Genomic DNA, 16,014 nt, shown 5'->3' on the forward strand with positions numbered 1-16,014 from the left:
GTGATCACTGGGAAAACGTGCAAACTCCACACAGACAACACCAGAAGTTGGAATTGAACCCGGGTCTCTGGATCGTGAGGCAGCGTGTCTACCTGCTGCACCCCTGTGCCGCCTTTGGCTGGAATGTCTTTTACAGGATCTTAAAAATTAAGGATGACAGTCCATACAAACACTGCAAATTCAGCAGTGGTGCTTCGAAGTCAGAGGCAAGCGGTACATTATATTTGAGAAGGTGGTGGCAATATGCCCTTTTGAACCACTGCAGTCTTCATGTTCGAAGTATCCTCACCCTGGTGTTTTTGTAAAGCGGTCTTTGATTTAACCCCAGCAATCATAAAAGAGCAGTAATCGATATTTGGGTGTAGAGCTTTCTGATGAGGCGTGGCGAGAGAGCTTGGTTCGTATACACACCTCGTCGCTGTGTATACGCCATGGGTTGATCCAATTTAAAGTGCTTCACCATCTTTATTATTCAAGGGACAAACTTGCCAGAATCTTTTCTATCACAGATCCTGGCTGCCCTAGATGTGGCCATAGCCCAGCCTCTGTAGGACACATGTTCTGGACATGTCCCTCTCTCAACAGCTACTGGGGAAATATATTTGAGGTATTCTCCCATATCTGCAGACAGACTATAAATCTTGATTTGCACACAGCTGCCTTTGGAATACCACCCCCAAACTGTAAGCGTACAAATTTACAAGCAAATGCTTTAGTATTTGCATCATTGCTTGCTCGCAGGCTTATTCTTTTTAACTGGAAGTCAAAAAAAGCTCCATCCTTTTTGCAGTGGTTAAAGGAGGTGCTCTCATTTTTATCCCTGGAAAAGATTAGGTATAAACGGTGCAAGGCCCGCAGAAACTTTGTTCTGACCTGGAACCATTTTATAGATTTTACCAAAGATTTTTCCTTTAACTGAAAATATTGTCTACACAGTCATAATCATTTATTTATATTTGTATGCTGCTGTTGCTAACATGTAACATTTGAACACAAAGACTTTTTTTTTTTAGCCTTGGGGATGACGAGGGGGATATATATGTTGTGTACTGTTTGTTGGTGTCCTGTGTAAATTTGTGTAAAATTTAAAAAATAAAATTAATTTTTAAAAAAAGTAATCGATATTTGGAAACAAGGAATTGCAGATGCTGGTTTACAAACTTCACGTTCATTAATAATAGGAGTGCAATTAGGCCATTCGGCCCATCAAGTCTACTCCGCCATTCAATCACGGCTGATCTATCTTTCGCTCTCAACCCCATTCTTATGCCATCTCCCCATAACCCTTGACGTTGTATGACCCTTGACTTAAAAGTACCCAATGACTTGGCCTCCACAGCCGATCTGTGGGGCAATGGATTCTACAGATTCACCATCCTCCTCCTCACTAGACCTACAATACTGCACATAAATACAATCAAGTCACACATGTACCAAGATACAGTGAAAAGCTTTGTTTTGCAAACTATTCAATCCTATCCATGCCAACCCTCTCTGGCCGAAGAAATTCCTCCTCATCTCCTTTCTAAAGGTAGGTCCCAATATTCTGACTAAAAAAAAGTCACAAAGTGCTGGAGTAACTTGAATGAATGAATGAATAAGTTTATTGGCCAAGTATGTGCATATACAAGGAAAATGCCTAGGTGCTCCGCTCACAAATGACAACACAAACATAGAGATAACAATTAAGAATAAAGCATAACCACATCAAAACAATAAGGATACACCATTATGGTCTAAACATGTGGGTGAAAATAAACCAGAGCAAAAAAGAGACTACAGACTTTAGTTATTGAGCAGAATTATCACTCGTGGAAAAAAACAGTTTTTATGTCTGGCTGTGGCTGCTTTGTAGGTCGTGCAGCATCTCTGGAGAACATGGATAGTTTGGGGTCGTGACTCTTCTGAGAAAAAAGGGGACCATTCTTTCTCTTAGTTTGCATTTGGACTGACACAGTCACACTCTGTTGATTAATAGGCCTTTGCATTGAATGTAATAAAGGTTATGTGGTTGCATAGAAACGATCTGTTTAATTACTTGGTAAGCCATCTGTGCTCAGCACAGGCAGTCTTTTGCAACACAGAGACTTTTGGAACCCGCCTCTGCACTTTTAGAAGGAAGCCATCTGGAAAAGCAAGACTCTTTTCCAAGCAGTTTTACAAGACAGCTGGACACTTGGGATGTGATATTATATTCAACGAGCTGCAGAGTTCCGTTTCGTAAAGACTTCTTAGGCAGAGATGGAATCGCAAGACTGTGGTCTGTAAGACCAAGATCCATATGTTCGTCTGAGTAGCTGCAAACATACACGTCTATCAGGTCTCCCCTCGGCCTACAGTACTCCAGAGAAAACAATCCAAATAACCTTCTCAGCAGAGGTCAATGTGGGCTTTGTGCCAAGACCTGATTCTGAATGAGACTTTGGACAGCAACCAAAGTCAATGGAGACAAGAGAATCGAACCTTTGTCAATAGACAATAGACGCAGGAGTAGGCCATTCAGCCCTTCGAGCCAGCACCACCATTCAATGGCTGATCACAATTCATGGCTGATCATTCTCAATCAGTACCCCATTCCTGCCTTCTCCCCATACCCCCTGACTCTGCTATCCTTAAGAGCTGTCTCCTCTCATCTGCCAATCATCCCCCCCCCTTACAATCACCAATAATTTATATAGGACGTAAAACAGCACAGGAACAGGCCCTTCAGCCCACAATGTCTGTGCCGAACATGATGCCAAGTTCAACTAATCCCATCTGCTTGATCCATATCCCTCTATTCCCCGCACTAAAAGCTTCCAGGCACCCAACACCCTCTGTGTACAAAAAAACGTATCTCACACATTTTTCGCCTCCTGCCCTAAAGCTCTGATGTGCCTGAGAAAATAATCCAGGTCTGTCCAACCTCTCCCTCTCGCTAATACCCCCTAATCCACACAACATTCTGGTAAACCTCCTCTGCATCCTTTACAAGCCCTCCACGTCCTTCCTGTAATGGGGCGACCAGAACTGCATGCAATACTCAAAATGGAGCAGAACGCAATTCCTAGAAAGCGGCATCATGACTTCTTGACTCTTATACTCAATGCTCCGACCTATCAAGGCAAGCACACCATATACCTTCTTTGCTGTTCTGTTTACTTGTGATGCCGTTTGCCAGGCTTTGTCCCACCCCCACCTCTATCATCCATCTTTCTCCCCAACTCCATTAGTCTGAAGAAGGGACCGGACCCGAAACAATAGACAATAGGTGCAGGAGGAGGCCATTCGGCCCTTCGAGCCAGCACCGCCATTCAATGTGATCATGGCTGATCATTCTCACTCAGTACCCCGTTCCTGCCTTCTCCCCATACCCCCTGACTCCGCTATCCTTAAGAGTTCGATCTAGCTCTCTGTTGAATGCATTGAGAGAATTGGCCTCCACTGCCTTCTGAGGCAGAGAATTCCACAGATTCACAACTCTCTGACTGAAAAGGTTTTTCCTCATCTCTGTTCTAAATGGCTTACCCCTTATTCTTAAACTGTGGCCCCTGGTTCTGAACTCCCCCAACATTGGGAACATGTTTCCTGCCTCTAACGTGTCCAACCCCTTAATAATCTTATACGTTTCGATAAGATCCCCTCTCATCCTTCTAAATTCCAGTGTATACAAGCCTAGTCGCTCCAGTCTTTCAACATATGACAGTCCCGCCATTCCAGGAATTAACCTAGTAAACCTACGCTGCACCCCCTCAATAGCAAGAATATCCTTCCTCAAATTTGGAGACCAAAACTGCACACAGTACTCCAGGTGCGGTCTCACTAGGGGCCTGTACAACTGCAGAAGGACCTCTTTGCTCCTATACTCAACTCCTCTTGTTATGAAGGCCAACATTCCATTGGGTTTCTTCACTGCCTGCTGTACCTGCATGCTTCCTTTCAGTGACTGATGCACTAGGACACCCAGATCTCATTGTACGTCCCCTTTTCCTAACTTGACACCATTCAGATAATAATCTGCCTTCCTATTCTTACCACCAAAGTGGATAACCTCACACTTATCCACATTAAACTGCATCTGCCATGCATCCGCCCACTCACACAACCTGCCCAAGTCACTCTGCAACCTCATAGCAACTTCATAGCAAACGTTGTCTGTTCATTCCCATCACAGATGCCGACTGACACGCTGAATTCTTCCAGCACTGTTTAGTTTAGTTTAGTTTAAAGCTACACCACAGAAACAGGCTCTTTGGCCACATCGTCTGCACTGACCGACAATCATCCGTACACTAGCACTATCCTACATACTAAGGACAATTTACAGAAGCCAATTAACCTACAAACCTGCACATCTTTGGAATGTGGGAGGAAACCGGAGTACCCAGTGGAAAACCACGCGGTCACGCAATCAATCTATAAATTCCACACTGACAGCACCCGTAGTCAGGTTCAAACCCGGGTCTCTGGCGCTGTAAGGCAGCAACTCTACCACTGCCCACTTTGTTTTAACAGAAGTCATTGGTTGGAGAAACATAACTGTAAGTACGTGATACAACCTCAGACTGGCCTCCAGTACTCCAAAGAAAACAATCCAAGCGTGTCCAAATAACCATCTCATCAGAGGTCAATGTGGGCTTTGTGCCAAGACCCAATTCTCAATGAGACTTTGGACAGCAACCAAAGTCAATGGAGACAAGTGAATCGAGCCTTTGTCACTATCTCCTCTCATCTGCCAATCACCCACCCTGCCCTCAAATTCACCTGGACTATCTCTGATACCTCTCTCTCCTTTCTTGATCTCCCGGTCGGCATCACAAGGGACAGAGTATTGACTAACGTCTACAACAAGCCCATTAACCCCCACAGTTATTTGGACTACTCTTACTCCCATCCTGCCTCTCACAAGGAAACCATTCCTTTCTCACAATTTCTCAATCTCTGCCGAACCTGCTCCCAAGATTAGGCTTTCCACTCGACCCCAAACATCGTCTGTTCATTCCCTCTGCAGATGCTGCCTGACCCGCCTGAGTTCGTCCTGCACTTTGTTTTAGTTTAGTTTAAAGATACAGCATGGAAACAGGTCCTTCGGCCCACCAAGTCCATGCCGACCATCGGTCACCCATTCACACAAGTTCTATGTTATCCCACTTCCTACAAAAAAACTTGGAAATCGGAGCACCCAGTGGAAACCCACGCGATCACAGAGTCAATTTATAAATTCCACACTGACAGCACCCGTAGTCAGGATCAAACCCGGGTCTCTGGCGCTGTAAGGCAGCACCTCTACCACTGCCCACTTTGTTTTAACCAAAGTCATTGGTTGGAGAATCAAGAAACATAACTGTAAGTACATGATACAACTTCGGACTGAATTATCTGATCATGGCCATGTAGGCATCTTCTCACTCTTGGGACAAGATATTGCTTAACTGCTACAATACAAACTAACCAGTAGGCTGGAAATAGATGATTTAAAAAAATACATTTTGTGAAGATTACTTTCTGGGTAGCTCATTTTCCTGATTAGCTTGCAGGAAAAGTTGTTCCACAAATCCCAAACAACATAGATAACTTGATAAAGGTTGTGCTGCAACCGTTCTTCCTACAAATCACATTTGACTGTGGGCAGTTTAGGCCTGAACTACAGGGAGAGGTTGGGCAGGCTAGGACTTTATTCCTTGGAGCGCAGGAGGCTAAGGGGTGATCTTACTGTGGTGTATAAAATCATGAGGGGAATAGATAGGGTGAATGCACGGAGTATTTTATCCAGGGTAGGGGAATCAAGGGGATAGAGGTTTAAGGTGAGAGGAAAAAGATTTTGTAGGATCCCACTAAGTAACTTTTTCACTCAGAGAGTGGTGGGCATAGTCCCGATCCAAAACGTCACCTATCCATGTTTTCCAGACTGCAAAAGCTTCTTTAGATATGTAAAGAGGAAAAGATTAGTGAAGACGAATGTAGGTCCCTTACAGTCAGAGACAGGTGAATTCATAATGGGATACAAGAAAATGGCAGAACAGTTAAACGAGTACTTTGGTTCTGTCTTCAGGAAAGAAGACACAAACAGTCTCCCGGAAATACTAGGGGACCGAGGATCTAGTGGGAGGGAGGAACTGAAGGGAATCCACATTTGTCAGGAAATGGTGTTAGGTAAACTGTTGGGACAGAAGGCAGATAAATCCCCAGGGCCTGGTGGTCTGCATCCCAGTACTCAAGGAGGTGGCCCTAGAAATCGTGGATGCATTGGTGGTCATTTTCCAATGTTCTCTCGACTCTGGATCAGTTCCTGCGGACTGGAGGGTAACCACTTTTTAAGAAAGGAGGCAGAGAGAAAATGGGGAATTATAGACCAGTTATCCTTACGTCGGTATTGGGGAAGATGCTTGTCGATTATTAAAGATGTTATAGCAGCGCATTTGGAAAGCAGGATCGGTCAAAGTCAGCATGGATTTATGAAGGGAAAATCATGCTTGACTAATCTTCTGGAATTTTTTGAGGTTGTAACAAGTAGAATGGATAAGGGAGAGCCAGTGGATGTGGTGTATCTAGACTTTCAAAAAGCCTTTGACAAGGTCCCGCACAAGAGATTAGTGTGCAAAATTAGAGCACAGGGTATTGGGGGTAGATTATTGACATGGATAGCGAACTGGTTGGCAGACAGGAAGCAAAGAGCAGGAATTAACGGGTCTTTTTCAGAATGGCAGGCAGTGACTAGTGGGGTGCCGCAAGGCTTGGTGCTGGGATATATTAACGATTTAGACGAGGGGATTAAATGTGACATGTCTAAGTTTGTAAAACAGCATCAGCAGTCCCTCGTTTCTACTGCAAAAGGAAGTAGTTGTGACTGGCACATTAACAACTTGTAAAAGATATTTGGACAGGTACGTGCTTAGGAGAGGTTTGGTGGGATAAGGGCCAAATGCGGGCAGGTGGGACTAGTGTAGATGGGACAAGTTGGGCAGAAGGCTGCATTGTAGTTGTGTGGAGACACAAGAAAGTGCAGAGAGAGTCATAGAATCATAGAGTGATACAGTGTGGAAACAGGCCCCTCGACCCAACTTGCCCACACCAACGAACATGTCCCAGCTACACGAGTCTCACCTGCCTGCATTTGGTCCATATCCCTCCAAACCCGTCCAATCCATGTACCTGTCTAACTGCTTCATAAGATGCTGGAATCAATAGACAATAGGCAATAGGTGCAGGAGTAGGCCATTCAGCCCTTCGAGCCAGCACCGCCATTCAATGCGATCATGGCTGATCACTCTCAATCAGTACCCCGTTCCTGCCTTCTCCCTATACCCTCTCACTCCGCTATCCTTAAGAGCTCTATCCAGCTCTCTCTTGAAAGCATCCAACGAACTGGCCTCCACTGCCTTCTGAGGCAGAGAATTCCACACCTTCACCACTCTCTGACTGAAAAAGTTCTTCCTCATCTCCGTTCTAAATGGCCTACCCCTTATTCTTAAACTGTGGCCCCTTGTTCTGGACTCCCCCAACATTGGGAACATGTTTCCTGCCTCTAATGTGTCCAATCCCCTAATTATCTTATATGTTTCAATAAGATCCCCCCTCATCCTTCTAAATTCCAGTGTATACAAGCCTAATTGCTCCAGCCTTTCAACATACGACAGTCCTGCCATTCCGGGAATCAACCTAGTGAACCTACGCTGCACGCCCTCAATAGCAAGAATATCCTTCGTCAAATTTTGGTCAGCCTGGGCAAGTTGGGCTGAAGGGCCTGTTTCCTTGCTGAATGACTCTTTGACTCAATGGTCTTGGCATCATGTTTGGCACTGGCAAAAGGCCTGTTCCTGTGCTGCACTGCTCTATGGTCTCATCTTAAGCTGTTATCTTCAAAGACCTATGAGCATTCGGTGAAAAAATGCTGGGAATATTCAGCTCAAGCTGAGAGAGACAGTCGATGCTTCAGGTCCCTGACCTTTTCATCAGTGCTTCCATGTGTCACCGCGTACTAAATGCCTTGCCCCACTACATCATATGATGATTCACATTCACAATTGCTGCTCCAACACCCTTCATTAAAGAACTCCGTCCAATAATCTTTCCTTTCAATAACTTATTTAACCCATGGTTCTCAATACAAAAACTAACGTGGTCCTTCCCAAGGTTCACCAATACTATTCATGCAAAACATACTCACCTGGAGTTAACAGGTCTCTTTCTCTCTCTCTCTCTCTCTCTCTCTCTGTCTCTCTCCCTCCCTCTCCCTCTCACGCTATCTTATCCACTCTCCCCCTCTCCACTCCTCCTCCCTCTCTCACCCTATCTTGTTCTCTCCCCCCTCTCCCCCCTTCTTCTCTGTCCTTTCTCTCTCCCACTCTCTTTCTCCTCCTCACCCCTCTATCTCTGTCCTCTCTCCCCCTCTCGTTTATCTGTTTTATTACCTATTATCTATTACCTTTGTCACCTACAGAGCTGCAACTTTGAGCACTCATTTTTTCCCACTGGATGGAAGGCGCGCCTGGCTTAAACCACACCGCGTACACCTTGAAGGCTTGCCATTGCTCACCTGCTGTTCTTTTGGCCACTCTGAGTTTCCAGGGCACCTGCGTTGGACCCATTAAACCAATCACTTGGTTCACTTCCAGATATTTTCACGATCGAATTTTCTTTGATCCTTTCCAAAGTTATTTTAAAGCCGATTATATTACGATTGCTGTTACTGAGATGTCCAACCATTTTAACACTTTGAAAATACTTTATTTCGTATAGTTTAAACTGGAGAGGTCCTGCGGAGATTTACCAGGGCGATAGACACAAAAAGCTGTAGTGACTCCGCGGGTCAGACAGCATATCTGGAGAAAAGCATAGGTGATGTTTCAGACGAGACCCTTCTTCAGTCTGAAGGTCACCTATTCCTTTTCTCCAGATATGCTGTCTGACCTGCTGAGGTACTCCAGCTTTGTGTGTCTATCTTCGGTTTAAACTAGCATTTACCGTTCCTTCCTATTTACTTTAGCAGAATGATGCCTAGATTAGGGAGTATTAGCTGCAGGGAGAGGTTGGACAGACTTGGATTCTTTTCTCTGGAACGCCAGAGGCTGTTAAAAATATATATATGGACTCACTGGTGAGGCGTCTGGTCTATCTGATGGACTGGGCTACATCCACAACTCTCTGCAATTTCTTGGGCAATTTCTTGGGCAGAGCTGTTGCCAAACTAAGCAGTGATGCATCTTGACAGTATGCTATCCCCAGAGCATCTGTGGAGGTTTGCGTGAGTCATCTCATCAACTCCCTGACCTATTCCACACCCACACTGGGCAATTTACGGAGGCCAATTAACCTATCGCCACCTCCGTCTTTGGAACGTGGGAAGAGACCAGAGCAGCAGTGGGAAACCCATGCAGTCGTGCAAACTCCACGCAGGCAGCACCAGAGATCAGGATCGAACCAAGAGCTCTGCTTTCCATTGCGCACACACACTTCTCCCATTCACTGGGAACATCAGTAATAGAAAACTCCTCCACGCCAGTCTCTTCCACACTGACTAGAGCCATAAAGTAATATACCACGTACACAAGCTGCTCGGCCATAAGTGATAGGAGTAGAATTAAGCCATTCGGCCCATCAAGTCTACACCGCCATTCAATCATGGCTGATCTATATATTCCTCCCAATCTCATTCTCCTGCCTTTTCCCCATAATCTCGGGCACCTGTACTAATCATACGTCTATCTATCTCTGTCTTAGAAATATCCACTGACAGCCTCTACAGTCTTCTGTGGCAAAGAATTCCACAGATTCACCACCCTCTGACTAAAGAGCCATGTACCTGTCCAAGTGCTTTTTAAATACGACACCACCGTTGTGGACCGGATATCAAATAATGACGAGATGGAGTACAGGAAGAAGATTGAGATCCTCTTGTCAAGACAGCAACTTTTCTCTCAATGTCAGCAAGACAAAGGAGATAGTGATCGACTTCAGGAAGAAAACGCATACCCCAGTTTGCATCGTAGGAAACATAACTGCAGATGCTGGTTTAAATCGAAGGTAGACACAAAATGCTGGAGTAACTCAGCGGGTCAGGCAGCATCTCTGGAGAGAAGGAATGGGTGACGTTTTGGGTCGATACCCTTCTTCAGACCCTGTTCTGAAGAAGGGTCTCGACCCGAAACGTCACCCATTCCTTCTCTCCAGAGATGCTGCCTGACCCGCTGAGTTACTCCAGCATTTTGTTTATACCCCCAGTGTGCATTAACAGTGCCAAAGTAGAAATTCCTAAGAGTAAATATCACCAACAACTTCTCCTGGACCACCTATATTGAAGCCACAGCCAAGAAAGCACACACCAACGCCTCTACTTCCTCAGAAGGCTTTGGAAGTCCCCAACAACTCTCACCAACTTCTACTGATGCACCGTAGAAAGCATTTTATCAGGATGAATCATAGCTTGGTTCGGGAACAGCACCATTCAAGACCACACGAAATTGCAGCGAATTGTGGACCCAGTCCAGACCATCACGCAAGCCAACCTCCCTTCCATTGACTCCATTTATACCTCACATTGCCTCGGCAAGGCCAGCAGCATCATCAAGGACCAGTCGCACCCTGGCCACTCCCTCTTCTCTCCTCTCCCTTCGGGCAAAAGGTACAGAAGTGTGAAAACGCACACCTCCAGATTCAGGGACAGTTTCTTCACAGCTGTTATCAGGCAACTGAACTATCCTACCATAACCAGAGAGCAGTCCTGAATTACTATCCACCTTATTGGAGACTCTCAGACCATCTTTGATCAGACTTTACTGGCTTTATCTTGCACTAAACCTTATTCCCTTATCATGTATCTGTACACTGTGAATGGCTCGATTGTAATCATATATTGTCTTTCCACTGACTGGTTCGCACGCAACAAAAGCTTTTCACTCACTGTACGTTAGTGCATGTGGCAATAAACTAAACTAGACTAAGAGTACCTACCTCAACTACCTTCTCTGGCATCTCATTCCACATACCCCTACCCTAGGACTCTATGCCTCCAATAGTAATAGAGTCATACAGCACAGATACCGGCCATTCAGCCCAACTTGCCCATGATCACATTAAATGGCGGTGCTGGCTCGAAGGGCCAAATGGCCTCCTCCTGCACCTATTGTCTATTGCTGGTCAAGCCACTTCATCTACACTAGTTCCACCTGCCCTCATTTGGCCCATATCTGTCTAAATGTTTCCTATTCATGTACCTGTCCAAGTGCCTTTTAAATGTTGTTATAGTACCTGCCTCAGCTACCTCCTCTGGCAGCTTGTTCCATGTACCCACCAGCTTAGTTTGAAGTGCTTCCAGCTGAGTTCCCATTTTCCACCTTCAACACTTTTCAGCCCATTCACAGCAAGGCTGCGCTAAAGATAATTATAGTTGACTGTAGTTGACTATTATTTTTTGGCTACCAATCCTACCAGATGCAACCCTTGGATGAACCCCAACGGTTCAGAACGGCACAGTGGCGCAGCGGTAGAGTTGCTGCCTCACAGCGCCAGAGACAAGGGTTCAATCCTGACTACAGGTGCTGTCTGTATGTTTGTACGGAGTTTGTATGTTCTCCCTGTGACCGTGTGGGATTTCTCCAGCCCCTCCAGTTTCCTCCCACACTCCAAAGACATACAGGTTTGCAGTTTAATTAGCTTTGTTAAAATTGTAACTTGTCCCTAGTGTGTAGGCTGGTCGGCGCGGACTCATTGGGCTGAAGGGCCAGTTTCCGCGCTGTATCTCTAAAATAAAGTCTTTCCTTGGGATAATAGTCATATAGCGTGGAAACAAGCTTTTGAGCCCAACTCAGCCATACTGACTAAGATGTCCTTGTACACCAGTCACTGAAAGTAAGCTTGCAGGTACAGCAGGCAATGAAGAAAGCTAATGGCATGTTGGGTTTCATAACGAGAGGATTTGAGTACAGAGGTCCTTCTGCAGTTGTATAGGGCCCTGGTGAAACCACATCTGGAGTATTGTGTGCAGCTTTGGTCTCCTAATTTGAGGAAGGACATCCTTGCTATTGAGCCAGTGCAGCAGAGGCTCACGAGGTTAATCCCTGGGATGGAAGGACTGGCAAATGAGGAAAGATTGGAAAGGCTGGGCTTGTATTCACTGGAGTTTAGAAGGATGAGAGGGGATCTTATAGAGACGTATAGAATTATAAAAGGACTGGAAAAGCTAGATGCAGGAAAAATGTTCCCAATGTTGGGGGAGTCCAGAACCAAGGGCCACAGTCTAAGGATAAAGGGGAGGCCATTTAAAACTGAGGTGAGAAGAAACTTTTTCACCCAGGGGAGTTGTGAATTTGTGGAATTCTCTGCCACAGAAGACAGTGGATGCCAATTTACTGGATGAATTTAAAAGAGAGTTAGATAGAGCTCGGGGGGGGGGGGGGGGGGGGGGGGTAGTGGAATCAAGGGATATGGGGAGAAGGCAGGCACAGGTTACTGATTGTGGATGATCAGCCATGATCACAACGATTGGCGATGCTGGCTTGAAGGGCCAAATGGCCTCCTCCTGCACTATTTCTATGTTTCTATGCCCCATCTATACTGGTCCCACTGCCCATGTTCGGCACATATCCCTCTAAACCTTTTCCATCCTTGAGTTTTGATCACATGATTACAAAACATATGAATTCATTTAAAAAGCCACAGAAGAAATCCTGTGTGTCCATCATTTTTATTTATTTTTGCATATCACGCCCATCAACAGTCATAATCATAGTCACAGCGTGGAAAGAGGCCCTTCTGCCTAAGTTGCCCACACCAACCAACATGTTCCATTTTGATTAACAAAAGGACACAAATTGCTGGGGTAACTCAGCAGGTCAGGCAGCACCCCTGGTGAACATGGACAGGTGGTGTTTCAGGTCCGAAGATGGGTCTCGACCCGTAACGTCACCTGTGAGTCTGAGGAAATGTTGACCCAAAACACCACCTATCCATGTTCTCCAGAGATGCTTTCTGACCCGTTGTTACTCCAGCACTTTGTATCCTTCTGTGTAAACCAGCATCTGCAGTTCCTTGTTTGCACAACAGGTGATTGATATTGACCCTGGATTCCACAAGGTTACTGTCACAACTACAATCTCTTTATGGTTTGGCCCTGTGCAGTGGTACTGACTTAGGATCTGTGCCTCTACCAAGGGACCAGCAATTGACTATTACTCTGTCTACACTTGTTTCTTTTCCTTTGAATTTGATTGCTTATCTCGATGTGTGACAAAGTGAGTCTAAGATAGACGATAAAATCATGGGTTGATTGCTGTTCAAATAACATTATGTAATATATGTGTTTGCCAAGACCCCTGCTGGATTTCCCGGTCCTAACCATTTTAACCCCTCTTCCCATTCCCAATCTGACCTTTCTGTCTTGGGCCTCCTCCACTGCCAGAGTTTATTTTTGATTTTTATTTTAAATGGACTGAATGGGTTAATATATATGAAGAACCTGTCTTGCTTTAGTTTAGTTTATTGTCACCTGTACCGAGGTTGAGTGAAACGCTTTTGGTGTGTCCTGCTATCCAGTCAGCGGAAAGATTATACATCATTATAGACAATAGACAATCTGTATTCTGTAGGTGCAGAAGGAGGCCATTCGGCCCTTCGAGCCAGCACCGCCATTCAATGTGATCATGGCTGATCATTCTCAATCAGTTCCCCGTTCCTGCCTTCTCCCCATACCCCCTGACTCCGCTATCCTTAAGAGCTCTATCCAGTTCTCTCTTGAATGCATTCAGAGAATTGGCCTCCACTGCCTTCTGAGGCAGAGAGTTCCACAGATTCACAACTCTCTGACTGAAAAGGTTTTTCCTCATCTCAGTTCTAAATGGCCTACCCCTTATTCTTAAACTGTGGCCCCTTGTTCTGGACTCCCCCAACATTGGGAACATGTTTCCTGCCTCTAACGTGTCCAACCCCTTAATAATCTTATATGTTTCGATAAGATCTCCTCTCATCCTTCTAAATTCCAGTGATTACAATCACAGTGTAAAGGGTTTAAGGTTTTGTGCAAGACAAAGTCTGGTAAAGTCCGATAATTCGAGGGTTTCCACTGAGATGGGAGGTCAGGACCGCTCTCTAGTTGGTGCGAGTCTGGCTCGATTGCCGGATAACAGCTGGGAAGAACCTGTCCCTGAATCTGGAGGTGTGCGTTTTCACACTTCAGTGCCCCCTGCTTGTTTTAGAACCGGAGCGATCAATTCTGTATCTCCAGCAGGTTTTTTAAAAAGAGTCACACAGGGTGGAAACGGACCATTGCCCACACCAACCAACTTGCCCACACCAACAAAAATGCCCCATCTGCACTAGTTCCACCTGTCTGCGTTTGCCCCATATCCCTCCAAACCTGTCCTACACCAGGTACCTGTCTAAACGCTGCTTACACGTTGCGATAGTCCCTGCCTCAACTACCTCCTCTGGCACCCCATTCCATACACCCACCATCCTTTGTGTAACAAAGTTACCCTTCGGGTTCTTATTAAATCTTACCCCCCTCACCTTAGACGTATATTCTCTGGTTCTCGACTCCCTTACTCAATGCCTTATCGTACCTGCATCGACTACCACCTCCGGAAAAGGTCTAAAGAAGGGTCTCGACCCGAAATGTCACCCATTCTTTCTCTCCTGAAATGCTGCCTGACCTGCTGAGTTACTCCAGCATTTTGTGAATAAATACCTTCGATTTGTACCAGCATCTGCAGTTATTTTCTTACACCTCCACCGGCAGCTCGTTCCACCCACCAACCACCCAGTCTGTGGGTGAGAAAGTTGTGCTCTGGGCAATGGAAGCCGTTCGTTACCCTTCCTGTTGAGAATGTATTTGCTGTAATGTTAGCAACAAACTCACGCTTTTTTCCTGCAGATGGACTTCTGATGCCAGTTTCTACATGTGCTGAAATATTTCTTTTTGGTTCCCATCACTTGTTGAAGGGCGCACACGTTAGGTCTGCAAATAGAAAGGACAAAGAAAAAACGAAAATATGAATCAGGGAGTAACTGGTAACGAGAGATGAACGGACCGGACAAACCACAACCAGGATCGATCTCAAAAAACTTTAAACAAACAGCCCCGAAAGTTAATTTGAAGACAGAATGATGTTGTAAACCAGCGCCTGTCCTTACAGTACCTTTGATATTTGAACACAGGAACTGCAGATGCTGGAATCTTGAGCATAAGACAAAGTGCTGGAGGAACTCAGCGGGTCAGGCAGCATCTGTGGAGGGAACGGACAGACGATGTTTAGGGGTCGGGACCCTTTCTTCAGACTGGGACACTTCAAGATCAACCCGAAGAAGGGTCCCGACGCTAAACATCATCTCATTCCCATTCCCATTCCCATTCCCATTCCCATCACAGATGCTGCCTGACCCGCCGAGTTCCTCCAGCACTTGGTGTTTCCCCAAAGTTAATGTCAATGTTTGTAAGTTGTTTAATGCAAGCGGCGGAGAGCTCTCAGTGCGTCCTCTACTTTCCAGGTTCTTCCTTACCCCTTGTCTTTCCCTCTGATGCGGCTGTGGATGACTATTTTGTCATAGTGAGATGATTCTGCTTGGTCCAAGGATGCGAAAACAAAGAGGCTGCAGATGGCTACAAAGAGGAGCTTCTTCATCTCTGACCGCTGTGTGAGTGAGTGAGCCTCGCTGCTCTGAAAGTGGGGCTGTCCCAGATGAAGCAGAGGCTTTTATGGGGAGGGTTGATCTGGGAGGGGGATCGCCTTTGACCGACGCAACACAGCGCCCAGTCAACGAGCGGGGAGATGACGGAGACCAGACACAGTTAGTTACCACTGAACCTCCGCCGTCTAATGTACCAGCAGCTTCCCCATTCCCTCCCACTGTTGAAAGACAAGGCGAGGTGCTGGGAACTCCCCCAACACCTCGCCTTGTGTGCTGTGCTCAAGGTGACACGACCAAGGTAACTAATAGTTCAGGAGCACGGGCACCGATTCACTTACAAACCAGAATCTGCTTGGAAAATGCGCTAGTTGTGAACTCACCGGATTCATTTCGCCGAAGGGTTAGCTGCTGATT

General features: G+C 45.8%; 1 protein-coding gene across 7 annotated transcripts in view; it reads right to left on the minus strand.

The window, feature by feature from the left end:
- The window catches only part of LOC144595601 (periostin-like), an 83,696-nt gene extending 68,081 nt beyond the window's left edge, over positions 1–15,615 (minus strand). For all 7 annotated transcript variants that reach the window (XM_078403173.1, XM_078403172.1, XM_078403169.1 and 4 more), the window contains exons 1-2: positions 15,472–15,615; positions 14,831–14,929 (exon numbers count right to left, since the gene is read on the minus strand). In XM_078403173.1, coding sequence (XP_078259299.1) covers positions 14,831–14,929; positions 15,472–15,593 — 221 coding nt within the window. In that variant the 5' untranslated portion in view covers positions 15,594–15,615. The remainder of the gene's footprint in view (positions 1–14,830; positions 14,930–15,471) is intronic.
- Positions 15,616–16,014: the final 399 nt, after the last annotated feature.

This window comes from Rhinoraja longicauda, chromosome 7, assembly GCF_053455715.1.
Source record: "Rhinoraja longicauda isolate Sanriku21f chromosome 7, sRhiLon1.1, whole genome shotgun sequence".
In the NCBI taxonomy this organism is placed as follows: domain Eukaryota; kingdom Metazoa; phylum Chordata; class Chondrichthyes; order Rajiformes; family Arhynchobatidae; genus Rhinoraja; species Rhinoraja longicauda.